Source organism: Staurois parvus, unplaced genomic scaffold (assembly GCF_062004578.1).
Source record: "Staurois parvus isolate SC_StPar_1 unplaced genomic scaffold, SC_StPar_1.0 ptg000347l, whole genome shotgun sequence".
NCBI classification, from domain to species: Eukaryota; Metazoa; Chordata; class Amphibia; order Anura; family Ranidae; genus Staurois; species Staurois parvus.
This window is the reverse complement of record NW_028318143.1, coordinates 5983983-6002480: the sequence shown is the minus strand read 5'-3', so window position 1 is coordinate 6002480 and position 18498 is coordinate 5983983. Positions and strand designations below refer to the sequence as shown.

Genomic DNA, 18498 nt, shown 5'->3' with positions numbered 1-18498 from the left:
ATATGGTCTGGATAAAGTGGAGCGATTACTTGTAGCTCACAGTGCGCCGTGAAATCAGAGTAAGCAAGTTCAGTATATTTGAGGAGCCGGTACAGCTGTGCGAGACTGAAGGGAAAACAGGAGTTCAGTTTGAAGTGTGGCACGCTGTGCGTATTTCAATGCAGAATACATATTTCAATTCTTAATATTAATTATGGTGGTTTAAAATGTGGCCCCAGTCATAGTCGGTTATGTGGTAAATTTTGTGATTTGCATTTGCTGTTTTTTGTTTTTTTTTGTTTTTGTAAGCTATGTTCCTGACTTTGGAATTTGCACATTTTTTGCCTAGTAAATCTTCCTGTGTGAAACATAGAGCCAAAGAAATGTGAAACATGCCTTTAAATGAATCCAGGTTCTTTCATCCAACATTTCCCCCCTCCTCCTTCTCCCACGGTAAAGTTGCAGTAGCGTCTGAAAATCTGATTCCTTATTTGGAGAGGTTAGCGGGGCCTGGGTAGTCTGGTGCAGAGCGATCCGTCATCGCACAAGACAAGGGAGCTGAGGTTCCCTGCTGATGTATTTTCAGTTCAGAAGACAATCGCTGGAATAATACCAGTGCAGACTGTATGGGGAGGTCAAGCATGGTCTCAGTGTTGTCTTCAGTTCTTTACTCATGTCACAACATGACATGTGGAAGAATTTTTCACCGTCGCATACTTGTGTAAAATACTCCAGGGAGTTGCGAGCCATTTTCGTGACAGTGGGAACACACTGCAATCCGTCGAGGAATTCTGCTTTCAAAACAAAACTGACCAATAGACTTTACCCTTCAGATCAATGTCTCAAGTTACTCCACGTTGTTTTCTCAATGAGCTGTCCATGAGATTTTATTAGGAACTATAGACTTTTTATTCCTCAGTGCATATATTAAAGTGTTCGGTGTAATGTACAGGGGCTGGACAAAAATATGGAAACACTCATGATTGGCAGTTGTGACAGTGATGACAAGTTTCGCGTTGAAAGTGGAAGTGATGTAACATTCTTTTGCTTCCGCTGTGTGATGAGACACCTAGTTAACAGGTGGGAAGACTCCCTTTCGTCATTCACTGCATGTGTTGCTAGTAATACAGAGTCATGTCAGAGCTTACTGAGCTTCAAAAAGGGCAAATTGTTGGTGCCGCTTAGCTGGCGCCACTGTGACTGAAGTTTGCAATGTATTTGCCGTGCCGTGAGGTACAGTATTAAAGATTATGTCGGCATATATAGTTCCCGGGAAAATGTCATCTGACAAGCATGAGCACGGTCAACATGGCCAACTGACTGAAAGAGACAAAAGGACATTGCGTAGGATTGTGACCCGGAATAAGAAAACAACTGCTGCAAAAGTGACTGCAGAGCTCAATCTCAGTCTTCCAAAGCCATGTCCACAAAAACTGTGCAGAGGGAACTCCATAAGCAAAACATTCATGGACAAGCTGCAATTGCTAAACCACAAGTGACCGATATTAGTGATGCACCGGTGTGTCGGCCACCGAAAATAGGGTTTGCCGATAGAAAAAAAAATATTGCAAAATCGCGTCCTATTGACTAAAATGCAGAATCGCGTCACATTGACTTCAATGCAGAATCGTACCCTATTGACTTCAAAGCAAAATTGTGTCCCATTGACTTCAATGCAAAAATTACTCTATTTAGGGTTTTTTTTTTTTTTTTATATACATATATTCAAACATTTCATTTTATTTTCTGTTCAACTTTTGGGTGTTACTTTCAGTAAAAGTTCTTTTACTTTACTGGATTGTATTTTTTAAATTCATATTAATTTAAATTCATGATATTATTCAAAAAGTCGAACAGAATACAATTCTATATAAAAATGTATATTTTTAAAAAAAAAAACTGCCTATTTAGGTTTGGGTTTTCGGCCAAGTGCATCCTGAATTTTAAGAAGAGAAGAGAGTGATGCAACACCCATAAATTGTGAACTATCAGTCAATGGAAGACTGTAATGGGGTCTGATGAATTGAGCTTCACACTGTTCCAAACCACCGGATGTGTCAATGTTGATGGGGGAATCCCTCCCTCAGAGCTATTGTGTTCTGTCGGTGAGCCTTTCCTGACGGCAGAACAAAGAGCTAGCAGCTATACCCCATCGGCAATAATCACATACAGAAAAATCAGACAGGCTGGTCGTACTGAAGTTGAGCGATGGACAACCAGCCTACCCATAGATGGATTGAATCTTGGCCAGTCCCTGCAGAACCAGCTGGGATTCAGTCCATCTATGGCTGCTTTTATTCTGTCTCAAAAATCCTAGTGGTGGGACATCAATACTAGACCTATGGTGCATGTGACTGACATGACTGTTATGTCATGACTGTTATGTCATGACTGTTCTGCCATGTATGTTCTGCCATGTATGTTCTGCCATGTATGTTCTGCCACGTATGTTCTGCCACGTATGTTCTGCCACGTATGTTATGTCACGTATGTTATGTCATGTATGTTATGTCATACATTGCATTGACCGTAGTGTAGAATGCAAATATTGTGAATTCTCAGCAAGAAAGTGATCCCAATGTTGTAGTCTTGTAGGAGGAGGCAGACAAACTGCTGCAAATAGGTTTATCAGTCTCTAAGAGATATCAGATTGTAAGTGATTCAAACCACCATTGCCTACTCACAGCTGAAATATCATTTTGGGGTGGAGAGGGTTGTGCGCTACCTAGTACTAGAAGTGATCTTCTATTGTTATCTCTCTGCCTGGGGTAAACTTTGGGTTTGTTGATTCCGATGTCAGACCTCACAGACTGTTATAGTGAAATACTGCCTGACAGCAGACTGTAATTTTGGCTTGCAGGATCTGTACTTTGAACCGCCTGACATGACCTCAGCCAGAACCCATCTAATTTACTGAGTGGATAATGATGTCTTTCGGAGGGAAATTGTTTATTTTTTGGCTCTTTTGAGCCTCAGATTCTCATAAACATGGCTCAGGTTTATGTGGTATAAATGCTGGTAAGTGAATCTGCCACTGGCATTTAACCGGTTGTCCATTTTGCGTGGAGTTTGAGAATTTGCCAGTTGTAATGTGTACAGCTAAAGTATTCTTACAAGTAAATCTCCACACCGAGTTAAAGTGTTAGAAATATTTACGAGTTTCTGCCTCTTGTTGTTTTGCAGGTGTATTAAAGGATTACCTGAGAGAACTCCCTTCTCCATTGATAACCAAGCAGCTGTACGAAGCCGTTTTACATGCCATGGCAGAAAAACCGCTAAAGATGTCTGGGAATGGCTGTGAGAATGACTTCCGGGACTCCGAGCACACAGTGGAGCTCCTGAACTGGCTGCCTGATGTGGAGAGAGTAAGTACTGCTAGCACTTCTCAATGCTATACCATTCCCCCAACACTACATCCAGCACAGAAAACCTCAGCATAAAATGTTCCTGACATATAGATTAAAGAGGAACTGAACTATGGAAGTTGTGCCCAAAAAAAAGGCAGGCGGAGGGCAAAGAACTAGTCACCAGTATTGCCTGTGGTTTCTCTGCAGCTGATTTTTTTTTTTCCCCCACATTGCTGACTTAACATTTTTTTATTCAAGGTACTTATATAGCACCGTCAAATTATGCAGTGCTTTACATATATATTATACATTCACATCAGTCCCTAACCCTCAAGGTGTGTAAAATCTAAGGTCCCTAACTCACATTCATACATACACATATTAGGGCCAATTTAGACAAGATCCAGTTAACCTACCAGCAAATCTTTGGAGTGTGGGAGGAAACCGGAGTACCCGGAGCAAACCCACGCAGCCACAAGGAGAACATGCAAACTCCAGGCAGGTGGTGCCGTGGCTGGGATTCGAACCAATGACCCTAGTACTGCCAGGCGGAAGTGCTAACCATTTAGCCACTGTGCTGCCCCATGCCTTGTTTTGCACAGTGTTTGTTTGGAGGTGGCCATCTTGGTAGAGGCAGGGATTTGCTTCCCTGTATCAGAGCCTCCAGCAAGAACAGTGAGCAGCACAGCAGTAACATCACCAAATGTCAAAATCACCTGAGATTAGCAGGCAGAGGCAGTATACTAGATCTCTTTTGCAATAAGTGTGACGGGAGTCACTTTGGGTGGGGGGCCCATGGAAACCAGCTCACTTTGGAGAGGTGGAGAGACCCCTGTCTCAGCTCCCCATATCCCTCTTTTGTGTAAATCACTCTGTGCCTGTTAGGGGTACAGGGTGATCTGTCCTAATATTGTGTAGACATGTCTAGGAGATAGGTGGGGTGGGGGTTGTGGATTGTTTGGTGTTATGTGGCTGTATCCCATTGTTCTACAGTCAGGTCCATAAATATTGGGACATTGACACAATTCTAACATTTTTGGCTCTATACACCACCACAATGGATTTGAAATGAAACGAACAAGATGTGCTTTAACTGCAGACTGTCAGCTTTAATTTGAGGGTATTTACATCCAAATCAGGTGAACGGTGTAGGAATTACAACAGTTTGCATATGTGCCTCCCACTTGTTAAGGGACCAAAAGTAATAATCATAAATCAAACTTTCACTTTTTAATACTTGGTTGCAAATCCTTTGCAGTCAATTACAGCCTGAAGTGTGGAACGCATAGACATCACCAGACACTGGGTTTCATCCCTGGTGATGCTCTGCCAGGCCTCTACTGCAACTGTCTTCAGTTCCTGCTTGTTCTTGGGGCATTTTCCCTTCAGTTTTGTCTTCAGCAAGTGAAATGCATGCTCAATCGGATTCAGGTCAGGTGATTGACTTGGCCATTGCATAACATTCCACTTCTTTCCCTTTAAAAACTCTTTTGGTTGCTTTTGCAGTATGCTTTGGGTCATTGCCCATCTGCACTGTGAAGCGGCGTCCAATGAGTTCTGAAGCATTTGGCTGAATATGAGCAGGTAATATTGCCCGAAACACTTCAGACTTCATCCTGCTGCTTTTGTCAGCAGTCACATCATCAATAAATACAAGAGAACCAGTTCCATTGGCAGCCATACATGCCCACGCCATGACACTACCACCACCATGCTTCACTGATGAGGTGGTATGCTTAGGATCATGAGCAGTTCCTTTCCTTCTCCATACTCTTCTCTTCCCATCACTCTGGTACAAGTTGATCTTGGTCTCATCTGTCCATAGGATGTTGTTCCAGAACTGTGAAGGCTTTTTTAGATGTCGTTTGGCAAACTCTAATCTGGCCTTCCTGTTTTTGAGGCTCACCAATGGTTTCCATCTTGTGGTGAACCCTCTGTATTCACTCTGGTGAAGTCTTCTCTTGATTGTTGACTTTGACACACATACACCTACCTCCTAGAGAGTGTTCTTGATCTGGCCAACTGTTGTGAAGGGTGTTTTCTTCACCAGGGAAAGAATTCTTCGGTCATCCACCTCAGTTGTTTTCTGTGGTCTTCCTGATCTTTTGGTGTTGCTGAGCTCACCGGTTCGTTCCTTCTTTTTAAGAATGTTCCAAACAGTTCTTTTGGCCACGCCTAATGTTTTTGCTATCTCTCTGATGGGTTTGCTTTGTTTTTTCAGCCTAATGAGGGCTTGCTTCACTGATAGTAACAGCTCTTTGGATCTAATCTTGAGAGTTGACAGCAACAGATTCCAAATGCAAATAGCACACTTGAAATGAACTCTGGACCTTTTATCTGCTCATTGTAATTGGGATAATGAGGGAATAACACACACCTGGCCATGGAACAGCTGAGAAGCCAATTGTCCCATTACTTTTGATCCCTTAACAAGTGGGAGGCACATATGCAAACTGTTGTAATTCCTACACCGTTCACCTGATTTGGATGTAAATACCCTCAAATTAAAGCTGACAGTCTGCAGTTAAAGCACATCTTGTTTGTTTCATTTCAAATCCATTGTGGTGGTGTATAGAGCCAAAAATGTTAGAATTGTGTCGATGTCCCAATATTTATGGACCTGACTGTATTGTTTGTCTTGCTTGGGAGCAAACTATTATGGGATGTATGTGTTTATGTGTAGTAGCTTAGTGGGGGGGGGGGGGGGGTCTCCAGTAGCCCGCCCTCCCTGATGGGACTGTCTGCTGGTGTGAAGTTTGAATACCTGTGTGTCTCTTGTTACTAAATGTAGATTGCCCCGCCCTGTGTCATTATGCAGGGGGGGGACTGTCCCCTGAGTGTATATATCTTGTATCTGTGTTCAAATACACTAGTCTACCTTCTGGTTTACTTCAAGATTTGTGTCGTTTAGTCTTGTATGGTCAGCTGTGGTGTCTGTTGTCGGTTTTCGGACGGGAAAGCGGTATTCTAACGGAAGTACCCAAGTGCAGTCTGGGGTCGGTTCCGTTACAATAAGGGATTCTTAACTGCCTGTTTGCAATCCTCTGAGAAATGTACAATGAGCTGCTTATGCGCACTTCAGTGTACAGTTTCAGAATCTGCCCCTGTGAATGAACTCCTACACATGTATGGTAGTTACATCATCATTGCCTGGCCAATCAAGAAGACCATAGATCCAGAAACAGGAAGAGGACCAGGTGAAGATACCATCAAGAGAGTTTGAGGATGTCACATTGCTGGAGGGGAGTACAGTTCTGTGTTACATTTTTCATTCCCCTGCACCTGTAAATCCCCAGTGTGCTCTATTGTGCAAGTACTCATCAGCTTCCAGCTGGCTCGTTCTGTTTTCTCCCACTCCATACACAGTACTGTTGGTCTGTCTTTATGATGGGTGGTCTGAATGGTGAAGCACACAGGACAATGCCAACCCTACAACCATGATGCCCATTGATACTTGGATTGCAGAGCACTTCTGATCTGCTATTCCAGTACTCCAGTGCTGTGATGCCTTGCCGTCCCCTCCCCAGCTTCTGACATCTTCGGCCGGTCTTCTTCTGGTTTCCGATCCACGTCGTTTTCTTTAGAAGGCCTGAGTGTCAATGCATGGGAGTTCATTCAACTTGGCAGATGCTGAACTTTTACACTGAGAACAGACAGGTAAGAAACTATCATTTAGAAGACAATGTGGGGTTTATTTACTAAAGCTGGAGAGTCCAAAATCAGACTCCCTTCTGCATAGAAACCAATCAGCTTCTAACCTCAGCTTGTTTAATGAAGCTTTGGCAATGAAACCTGGAAGCTGATTGGTTTCTATGCAGAAGGGAGTCTGATTTTGCACTCTCCAGCTTTAGTAAATAAACCCCTGTATGTCTCTTCTGCATAAGAAAAAAAAAAAACTTTTTTTTTTTTCAGTTAGTTTCACTTTAAAAAGTTTATCGGTTTGCTTTTCTGTTGACATTTCGGTATCCTTTAACACTTCTGTAAACCTCTTATTGCTTACTTCAGTTGTGTACATTTATGTCCTGAAAAGTACATGGGACTGCTCTCATCGTTTTATATTGGTCTTCCAGGCAACCTTGAAGATGCTGCTGGATCACTTGAAGCTGGTTGCCTCTTATCACGAAGTGAACAAGATGACCTGCCAGAACCTGGCTGTCTGCTTTGGACCGGTCCTCCTGAGTCAGAGACAGGAAACGTCCAATCACAATAACCGGGTTTTCATTGACTCGGAAGAGCTTGCCAGTGCCTTGGATTTCAAAAAACACATTGAAGTCCTTCATTACTTACTGCAGTTATGGCCAGGTATGCTGTTTTGGCCTCACCATGAACATAGTTCTTTTTTACTTTATGCCTTTTGCTAACATAATTACTATGAGATTTTTGTGGAAGCTGTTTAGGTTCTTTGCCAAACTTGCTAGTCGCCAGATCCATATATAAAGCCATCAAATCTAATTACCATCCTTAAAACTATGTAATCCTGTTTTTAGTGGGGTTCCTTATAAACCACAGATATGTCCTTTTAGACTTGTGCAAGACTCATGGAAAATTCTTAGCTCCTCTAAGTATAGAGATGTCTTATTCAAGAAATGATCACAAAAGTGTGAGGGGATAAAGCATTGTGTACTGTTTGCCATAGGCAGATGACACAACGGAGGTATTTTGCAGCCGTGACACAGGTAATTGGTCTGTAATGTGAGTGAATTGGCGTATCCGTGTGCAGTGAGCATGGCGTTACAGGCAGAGCATGTCTTATTTACATATTTGGCTCTGCGCGGTGTCTACCTAACTGCAGCGGATGCTTCTCTCCATGGGAATGTGAACCAGGCTCACCAAGGTCTCAGTTGAGAAGAGTTACTTTGCTGCCTGTAATAATGGATTCGACTTATTTTCTGTTTGTTTTCTAACCTTCTAATGCTTTGGTCCAGTGGAAGGCCTAGTGCTATTCATACAGCACATCATTCTTGGGTAGTGTAGGTGGTTGCAAGCCCAAGGTACCAGTAGACATGTATGCAGGCAGAGAGCAAATGACTAGTCCCCAGTATTTCCTATGGTCTCCCTGAAGGGATCGTTCCTCATTACTGACTTGCTTTGTCTTGTTCTGCACGATATTTCTGTGTGGAGGCAGCCATTTTGGTAGAGGCAGGGCTTTGCCTTTTCAAGCGGAAGCCTCCAACAGTGATCAACACAGTAGTGGCATCCCCAAATCTTACCCCAAATCTCCTGATACTAGCAGTCAGAGACAGTAGTGCCTTAGACCTCACACTGCAGATATACAGCTAGGAGGCTGTAAGCAAAGGAGTAACGAGGCACAGCGTATACCAGAAAGTGCACCGCTATTTTTCAGGATGAATTCCAGACATAGTTACATAGTTAGTCTGGCTGAAAAAAGACAAAAGTCCATCCAGTTCAACCATATATATAAAAAAAAAAAAGTTCTAATCCTATACCCACAGTTCATCCAGAGGAAGGCAAAAAAAACCAGCAAAGCATGATCCAATTTGCTCCTGCTGGAAAAAAAAATCCTTCCTGATCCCTCGAGAGGCAATCAGATATTCCCTGGATCAACTTTACCTATAAATGTTAGTATCCAGTTATATTCTGTGTACATTTTCAGGGTACTTTTTAAAGCGGAACTTTGCTCATAACAACCTGATAAAAAAATAATGTTCTTTAGCAGGGTACATACATTCCACATTATGCTACCAAAATTATCATGTGCTGTAAACTACCTTTAGCATTGTTCCTGTTTCTTCTTGCTGGAGGTCGCCGTATTGCTGAAGCCTGGAGCCTCTGAGCAGCAGTAAATCTTTAGGCTGTCAGCTGATCAGCCTCTACATTTTCTGCACAGTACTAAAAAATAGAGAGCAACTGAGCATGTGCAGAGCAGGGGAGACAGTGTATTACTGGATTTTAAACAGTATAGGCACTTATTTTTAATGTTTTACATAGCTATTCCTGCAAAAGGGCCAGCCTGAAGTGATCTAGCACTTCATTTTCTGACTACTTTAATTAAAAATTACGATTTCTAAATGTTCCCTCTAATAAAATTAATGTATACTTTTTGATTTCAGGTTCATTTTAAGGCCAGCTGATATCCACTGGATTTCTAATAGTTGTGATAATTCATTCAAACCCACTACTGTTCTGTGTCACTTCTCCATCTTGATTTAGCAGAGATGGAACATCCAATTACATTCGACTGATATTCTTTATCAGGGGTCTCCAAACTTTCTAAACAAAGGGTCCATTTACTGTCCTTCAGACTTTAGGGGGTCCATTGAGATTAGAAATTGTTCTGGTGTCAGTAGGAGTAAACAATGCATCTTTAGTAAGTGGGGGAGAAATAGTGCCCCATTGTTGGTGTCATTGGGATGAATAGTGCCCCATTGCTGGTGTCATTGTCAGAATTAGTGCCCCATTATTGTTGTCATTGGGAGAAATAGTGTCCCATTGTTGGTGTCATTGGGAGAAATAGTGCCCCATTGTTGGTGTCATTGGGAGAAATAGTGCCTCATCAGTGGTGTCAGTTTGAGGAATAGTGCCCCATTGTTGGCGTCAATAGAAAAAATGCCACCCCATTGTTGGTATCATTGGGAGAAATAGTGCCCCATCATTCGTGTCTGTTTCAGGAATAATGCCCTTTTCTTGGCGTCAATGGAAATAATAGTGTCATTGGGAGGAATAGTGCCCCATTGTTGGTGTTATTGGGTGAAATAGCGCCCCATTGTTGGTGTCATTGGGAGGAATAGTGCCCCATTGTTGGTGTCATTGGGAGGAATAGTGCCCCATTGTTGGTGTCATTGGTAGGAATAGTGCCCCATTGTTGGTGTCATTGGTAGGAATAGTGCCCCATTGTTGGTGTCATTGGGAGGAATAGTGCCCCATTGTTGGTGTCATTGGGAGGAATAGTGCCCCATTGTTGGTGTCATTGGGAGGAATAGTCCCACGTTGTTGTCATTGGGAGAAATAGTGCCCCATTGTTGGTGTCATTGGGAGAAATAGTGCCTCATCAGTGGTGTCAGTTTGAGGAATAGTGCCCCATCATTGGCATCAATAGAAGAAATGCCAGCCCATTCTTGGTATCATTAGGAGAAATAGTGCCCCATCATTCGTGTCCATTTCAGTTATAGTGCCCTGTCCTTGGTGTCATTGGGAGGAATAGTGCCCCATTGTTGGTGTCATTGGGTGAAATCGTGCCCCATTGTTGGTGTCATTGGGAGAAATGGTGCCTCATCATTAGTGTCAGTTTGAGGAATAGTGCCCCATTGTTGGCGTCAATAGAAGAAATGCCACCCCATTGTTGGTATCATTGGGAGAAATAGTGCCCCATCATTCGTGTCTGTTTCAGGAATAATGCCCTTTTCTTGGCGTCAATGGAAATAATAGTGTCATTGGGAGAAATAGTGCCTCATTGTTGGTGTCATTGGGTGAAATAGTGCCTCATTGTTGGTGTCATTGGGAGAAATAGTGCCCCATTGTTGGTGTCATTGGGTGAAATAGTGCCCCATTGTTGGTGTCAGTTTGAGGACTAGTGCCCCATCCTTGGCGTCAATGGAAGAAATAGTGCCCTATTGATGTCAGTAGCAGGAACAATGCCCCATTGTTGGTGTCAGTGGGGGGAGTAGTGTCTCAAGGGCTGGATAAAGACAAGCAAAGGGCAGTGGTTTGGAAACCACTGTTCTAGAGTTGTGTCCTGCCCCGCCCTTGCCTACTAAGCCCCACCCTTTTTTTTCTACTGTTTTGCAAACAGTGCAAAAACGTAACTGCCAGTACACACATGTGAAGCACCGTGTGACCGGGAGACAGGGGTCCCATCTATTCCAGAATGTGTGTGAGCTTTTTTTAGTTATTGTGTTTTTGCCTAACATGTAAAGCTTCTATATATATTTGTTTCAGATAACAGCATTTTGCACCTGGGTAGTGTAATAATTATCAGCTATATTAAAGTGAAAGTAAAGGAAAACCTATCTAACTAAACCTGCTGTCAGCCACATCCTCAGCCTAATCTATCTAGTGGTGTAAAGCAAATAATCGCTATACTCACCTGTTGTGCAGCCGCTCCGGTCTGGTCCCAGGCTGAGCTGTCAGCAGCGGCTTCTGTATGTGGGAGAGACCGGCAACAACAGAAGCTGCATGGTAAGTCTATGGGTGACATCACTTCCCAGGCATTTCCCAGCCGCTGTCAGCTTTCTCCAGCACACAGAGGGTGCCGCTGGAGACCGGAGCGGCGGCAGAACAGGCGAGTATAGCGATCTTTTCCTTGCAGGGCTAGATAGGCTTAGAATGTGGCCGGGAGGAGGTTTGGAGTTAGGTAGGTTTTACCATTTACTTCCACTTGAAGTCTTCTACTAAGTCCAGAGTTCATTAACACTCTCAATGTTAATAATATTAATTTGAACTAAACAAGCAAAAATATAAAGTGCACCTGTAGCCTTGACAAATAGATGTTGCTAAAAGAAAAAAATAGTTTCCTCTTTTTTTTATGAAGCTTTTCAGTATTTCAGTGCAGTGTATTTATTATTACAGGTTCTTTTATAGCCCTGTCAATTTACACAGTGCTTTACATATATATTGTACATCAGTCCCTAACCCTCAAGGAGCGTACAATCTAAGGTCCCTAACTTACATTCATACACATACTAGGGACAATTTAGACAGGAGCCAATTAACTTATCAGCATGTCTATGGAGTGTGGGAGGAAACCCACGCAGGCACAGGGAGAACATGCAAATTACAGGCAGGTGATGCTGTGGTTGTGATTTAACCAATGATTCTAGTACTGCCAGGTGGAAGTGCTAACCATTTAGCCACTACACTGCCCATAGTTAGCCACACTTATTACAGGTACTTATATAGCGTCATCAATTTACACAGCACTTCGATTGTCTATTGTACCTTCATATCAGTCCCTAACCCTCAAGGAGCGTACAATCTAAGGTCCCTAACTCACATTCATACATACACATACTAGGGACAATTTAGACAGGATTCAATTAACCTACCAGCATGTCTTTGGAGTGTAGGAGAAAACCGGAGTACCCAGAGGAAACCCACGCAGGCACAGGGAGAACATGCAAACTCCAGGCAGGTGGTGTCGTGATTGGGATTCGAACCAATGACCCCAGTACTGCCAGGTGGAAGTGCTAACCATTTAGCCACTGTGTACAGTTAAAGTAGTCCTGTGCTGTACAAGACAACACTACAGCTGCTGCAAAATCATACTAAAGTTCCTGTGTAAATATTGCATTTATGATAATTGGGATTTTTTTGCATCTCAGTTCTTCTGGCCAGTTCTGTCTACATGGACTCTCCTCTGTCTACTGCACATCATTGCTGTGGACCAGCTTCCTGGTAGCGATTCTGGTGGACTGTGCAATGTGCGCTGACAATGCCACTTGTAGTCTCCCAGGAGTGAATGTGACGGGCTGGCAACGTAGGAGCACAATTGGGGGATGGGTGGAGGGCATTGTCTCCCCATAACAGGAAGTGCCTGAAGAAGGACGTTTGTGGTAAAATCACCTGGTTTTATTATAAACGACTGAAAACTGCTTTCTGAATCACATTACTATGTTAAAGCGTATATGAAATATTACTAAATGGGTTTACATATACTTCAATCCTCCCCTCCTTCTGACAAGTTGAGCCCTTTGGAGTTTGACTGCTATCAGGTGGCTGAAGAGTTTAGTGTCCGATGTCGCCTGTCACACGTGACTTGTCCACTCACCAGCAATAAAACTGGAGACTCGCAAGCCTCAAACATAACTGTTTTAAAGAGTTAGTTCACCTTTACCAAAAAATCTGCATGTGCAGGTAAAAGGCACTTCTAGCTGGAAACAAACTGTGCAGCTCTGACTGAAGTGGGATAATGCCCTTGCTGTAGTGATAAATAAAGGTGCAGCGCTAGAAAACCACATCAGAGTAATAAATGATTAATATCAATAAAATAGCAAGCAACCTAAAACTAGATCTCTCATTAAAGATATACCAAGAAGTAACAATTTTGCAAGTGTATATTTCCAATATTAGGAAAATAAAGTGACACAAGTGCAAACGCACGTCCAAAATGGTGACTACTGGTGATATAGTCTATATATATATATATATATATATATATATATATATTATATATTTATATTGTGAAGCTTAGTCAAGTGATCCACTGTGCATCTTCTGGTGAAAAATATGCCAATTGCACACTCACCAGATGCATAATTCCATCATGCATTTGAGAAAAATCACACATCTCAGTAGGTCAGCTGGATCCTCCTATGGATAGGCCATTAAAGTACTTCTGTGAGCCTTTGGGAAAACTCCCAGGGATGGCATCATCCCACCCTGCATTGTCGCTAAGACGCCCAGCAGCTTCAGAGCCCCGCACATGTGCTCTCTCTACCCTGTGGCTGTTGCTCTGCAATGCTGTGAGATGTGGATCACACATGTGCGGGGGTTTGTTTGCTGCTGGGAAGATGTGAGTGAGCAGTAATGGCTGCTGTCTTGGCACAGACAGGACTGGATGATCCATGTCTGGGAGTTTTTCAGTCAGGCTTCTGGGGGTATGTGAAAGGCCTAAAGCTATAATGAGGGCATTATCCAACTTTAGTCAGAGGAGCACAGTGTTTTTATCTACAGGCACCCCTTACCTGCAGAACCAGTTTTTTTGGTAAAGCTGAACAAACCCTTTAAGAGTTTACTAAAATGTAATCACCGTGAAAATGAAGTACAGGGCAGCACAGTGGCTAAATGGTTAGCACTTCCACCTGGCAGTACTCAGGTCGTTGGTTCAAATCCCAACCACGACACCACCTGCCTGAACTGCCAGAACTGGCCAGAAGAACTGAGATTCAAAAAAATCCCAACTATCATAAATGCAATATTTACACAGGAACTTTAGTATGATTTTGCAGAAGCTGTAGTGTTGTCTTGTGCAGCACAGGACTACTTTAACTGTACACAGTGGCTAAGTGGTTAGCACTTCCGCCTGGCAGTACTAGGGTCATTGGTTCGAATCCCAATCACGACACCACCTGCTTGGAGTTTGCATGTTCTCCCTGTGCCTGCGTGGGTTTCCTCTGGGTACTCCGGTTTCCTCCCACACTCCAAAGACATGCTGGTAGGTTAATTGGCTCCTGTCTATATTGTCCCTAGTATGTGTATGTATGAATGTGAGTTAGGGACCTTAGATTGTACACTCCTTGTGGGTTAGGGACTGATGTGAATGTACAATATGCTGTATATGTAAAGTGCTGTGTAAACTGATGGCGCTATATAAGTACCTGAAATAAATAAATAAATACAGCATTCTTCTTTCTTTTAACAACATTGTGGTTCTTGATATAGAACAGGTGCACTTCGCTAAATAATAACCACGCAGGACGTTGTTTTCATACCTAGTGCTGTCTGCATATAGAAATAAAACTCGTATTTCTTCACGCATGATTGTGCTTTTGCTTGAAAAGATTTAACTGATATTTCAGTTATGGGTGGACAGTGGTGGGCTGAATCCATGGCCTTTTTTTTTTCTTTTTTTGCAATCCAGCACTGACCTGTCTCTGCTGCTGTTCTTTTATCTGCAACCCTCCACCCAACACAGCTCACCCTGGAACCTCTCAGATGGATAATCCAAGTGATCCAAGAAGCTGGCGGGTGATTCAGTTGGCCAGACTCTACCCAGAACTGAAAAATCATTTTAGGGAGGGCCTGTCCTCTTAAGCTGCTCAGTTAGCATGTATGGTGAAATGTTGTTTTGAACGAGTTGTAAATATGTGAATGATATTCTTTTACAGTAAAGAACGAATCTCCCAAAGACCCCATGCCAAACAGCATACAAGCAGAGTCCCAGCCGTGCTTGCGAAGGAAGAAGCCACGGCCACAGATGCTTAATTTAAACAGCTCGGACGGCTGCGGAGTCCTGAGGCCAAGGGCAGCCCGCTTGGACAGTCCTTCCAGCAACCGCTATGCAGGAGACTGGAGCAGCTGCCAAGGAAGCTACTTATTGGCCCCCAGAGAGGAAGCTGATTATGCAGATGTCCCATCGGAAAGCCCCCAATTCCCGGACACCTGCGTCCGGACTCAAGAGTCAAGTGAGCACACCACAGCCAAAGAAGCATCGGTGGACTCCGTGGTAGGAGTCAGTGCCGGAGGCGTGTGCGAGGAGCAGGACGTTAACCTCCAGGATCTGCAGGAGAGCATAGACACCCTGATAGGAAACCTGGAGAGAGAACTGAGCAAGAATCGGCTGAACGTCACCTTCTAATCCTCTCTGCTCGCCGTTCTGCTATTATCTCTTCTCATTAGAAGAATGGTCCTCCTTTAACCCCATGAGGGGCTATGTCTTTACAGCATTCTGCTGCGATGGCATTTAAGAAATAAGTCTGTCTTCATGCTTCCTGTTATGTGCATGGCAGGATTTCCAGGAAATAAACAATTCTATGGTACGTATCCTCTTAGAGGAAAATATTGGCTTCCGGCTCAGTGATGACTGCATCGCGGTTTGGTGGGTTAGTTACATGTCCCTCCGCTGTCAGGTCTGACACGTGCTGCCATGGCTGCTGGTCTGCCAGTGGGATGGAAAATACTGACTTCTCTCTCATAATAAACCTTTCTAACACAAAGTGCAAATCTAATGGGACCTGTTTGTGGCAGTACTAGTTTCACTGTTTATGTTCTGCCACATTGATAAACTTTCATGATACTTCCATAATGGATGAAAAAAAACCAGAAGAAAAGTTCAAGTGCCTGTTGCTTATACCCTAAATTAGGAAATCAATGTACTACTTTTATAAAATGTACTATAGGGGACATAAGGAAGAACTCTGACCTAAGATATAGTTTTGAAATGAGGAGCCATGACACAAAAAAAAAAAATCACTGAATACAGCCAAATTCCCATTTCTGTTCCATGTATTTGTATCAGTTTGTAGTCCAGGAACTGACAGCCAGCACTGCCTCTTCATCAGCACTCCATTACATCATGCACATCCAAGATACTGCAGAGCGGTGAGATCACTCCTCATACATCATTGGGTCAGAGATGGCTCCATTGTTATGTGGTCAATTACACTTAAAGCTGAACTCCAGACACAACTCAGCCCTGTTTGGCAGGGCAGGAGACCATATTTTTCTTTGCTGCAGTTTGATCACATTTACAGGTCTTGTCCCCACCCCAGCCTGTGACTGGACAGGAAAGGTGGAAGCAGCAGGCTGATGAGCTCATCTCTCTGTCGCTCTGCTCCCGCCCTTCACATCTGTGCGGGTGGTGCGGCTGCTGATCCGAACGAAAATCCGTGCAGCCGCACCACCCACACAGAGGAATGCGGACCCGCGAGTGGGTGCCATTAGTTCTAATGGCACGACGCCCGCACTGGAAAACGCAATCGTCATGGGAACCGAGGTTCCCATGCGGGCTGCGTTTTCAGAAGTGCAGGGACTTCTTCCCTATGGGGCACGGGAGTCCATTCAAATGAATGGGCTCTTGTGCCTGCGCAAAACGCAACCTGCACGGCCCCATATATATATATATATATATATATATATATATATATATATATATATATATATATATATATATATATATATATATATGAACCAGGGGTTAGCGTGTCCCTTGACAGCCCATGAGCACTGCAGCACAACTGATTGGCTCCTTTTGCTGTTTTTTTCCCCAGTCTAAAGTGCTGTACAGGGATTGCAAGGGTCTGATAACAAATTAAAGTCAAGTACTTATGCTGCTTATGTTGATTAAAAAAAAATGAATGCTGAACTTTGGGCCTGAAAACTTACCAGTGTTCAACCATTTATATAATCTCCCTATAATGCCAACTTCAACACTGCCCATCTTAGATCTTCTAGTGTACATGCTGAGGAGGGGGTGGGAAGGAGAACAGTTTCCACCATCCTTCTGCCCCGCTCATTTGCAGGCGTTGTAAGTCTCCTTGACCCCAGCCGTACTTTTGTGTCTCCGTTAGATGGAGGATTAGAAGTCTACCTCTCTGCCATTTTTTTTTTTCCTTAAAAGAATACAGCGGGGTTGAGAGGTAGTTAAAGCAGTAATAAACCCAAAAGCAAACATATATTGCAGCTTACCAATTCTTAGATGTGATGGCTGCATTCATTTTCTTTTTTTAGGCTTGCTTTCTTCTATTTTCATTTGGTGATCCAGCCAGCAAGTCTGTTGTCTTTCAAAAGCACAAGCTCTCCAGCACAAAGTATCAGTTTACATGGATGGAACAAACCATTTAACACTGATAGGTATGCTTAAAATGATCAGTACCTTATTTATTTATGTAAAACCTTTATCCCAAAAGAAAAAAACTGCTGTAACTGATTATAAAATATGAGCTGGAGTTTGGCTTTAATTTGTTAGTATGTTTTAAATCTGCCAGTACATTTAACACTCCCCTCCCCCAGGATGACAATGCTGCTGTGCCCCCTGTGCTCATCATCCAGAGTGGTGTCTCAATAAAACAGAAGGTGTGTTACTAGTCAGATTATCAGGTGAAAACAGAGAGAAAAGGCCAAACAAGAAAACTAATGCAGACACCACATCTAATGAGGGGCAAGCTGCAATATATTACATCTTTGGTTTGGGGTTAATACTGCTTTAATGGAGAAGAAAGTCTGCAAAGGTTACAAAGTGGACAATGAATGGGGGACAGAATACAGAACTGATGAAATGCTGGGAAGAGTCTGTGTGCCTGGAGTTTGGCTTTAGTGATGTAGTATTGAATACGGAGCTGCCTTCATTTGTATCTTTTTATCGGCATTAATCCTGGTCACCAGGGTTCTTCTTTTAGTTCCTTCTTATCATTTGGGCATGCTTTAAACACTACACGTTTACTTACAGGGGGAATAGTCACAGATAGACACAAAAGTGACAGTTACATGTCACAACTACAGACGACAAGCTGTGATACTTTCTGTGTGCACGAGATCTCCGCTCTGAGAGGCAGACGGCTTCTTGTTTCCAGAATGAGGTCAGATTCACACACAATAGATATGAAACGTCTTTTATGCAATGATAACTACTATGCTATTTTTATACACGTTCTCCTTGTAGAGTGCCTATGGGATATCCTGTAGAGGGTCATGGATCTCAGTTCTAGGGAAATGCTGACGTTTTCTCATTTTACATTATGGCTATATTCACACCTCTGCATTTTTTCATTTTAGGTGT

The 18498-nt window shown here is 43.1% G+C and overlaps 1 protein-coding gene across 1 annotated transcript in view; it reads left to right on the top strand.

The window, feature by feature from the left end:
- The window catches only part of SYDE2 (synapse defective Rho GTPase homolog 2), an 84133-nt gene extending 67915 nt beyond the window's left edge, over positions 1-16218 (top strand). The window contains exons 6-8 of the mRNA XM_089684412.1: positions 3163-3344; positions 7397-7628; positions 15110-16218. Of these exons, the coding sequence (XP_089540538.1) occupies positions 3163-3344; positions 7397-7628; positions 15110-15579 (884 nt within the window). The 3' untranslated portion in view covers positions 15580-16218. The remainder of the gene's footprint in view (positions 1-3162; positions 3345-7396; positions 7629-15109) is intronic.
- The last annotated feature ends 2280 nt before the right edge of the window (positions 16219-18498 follow it).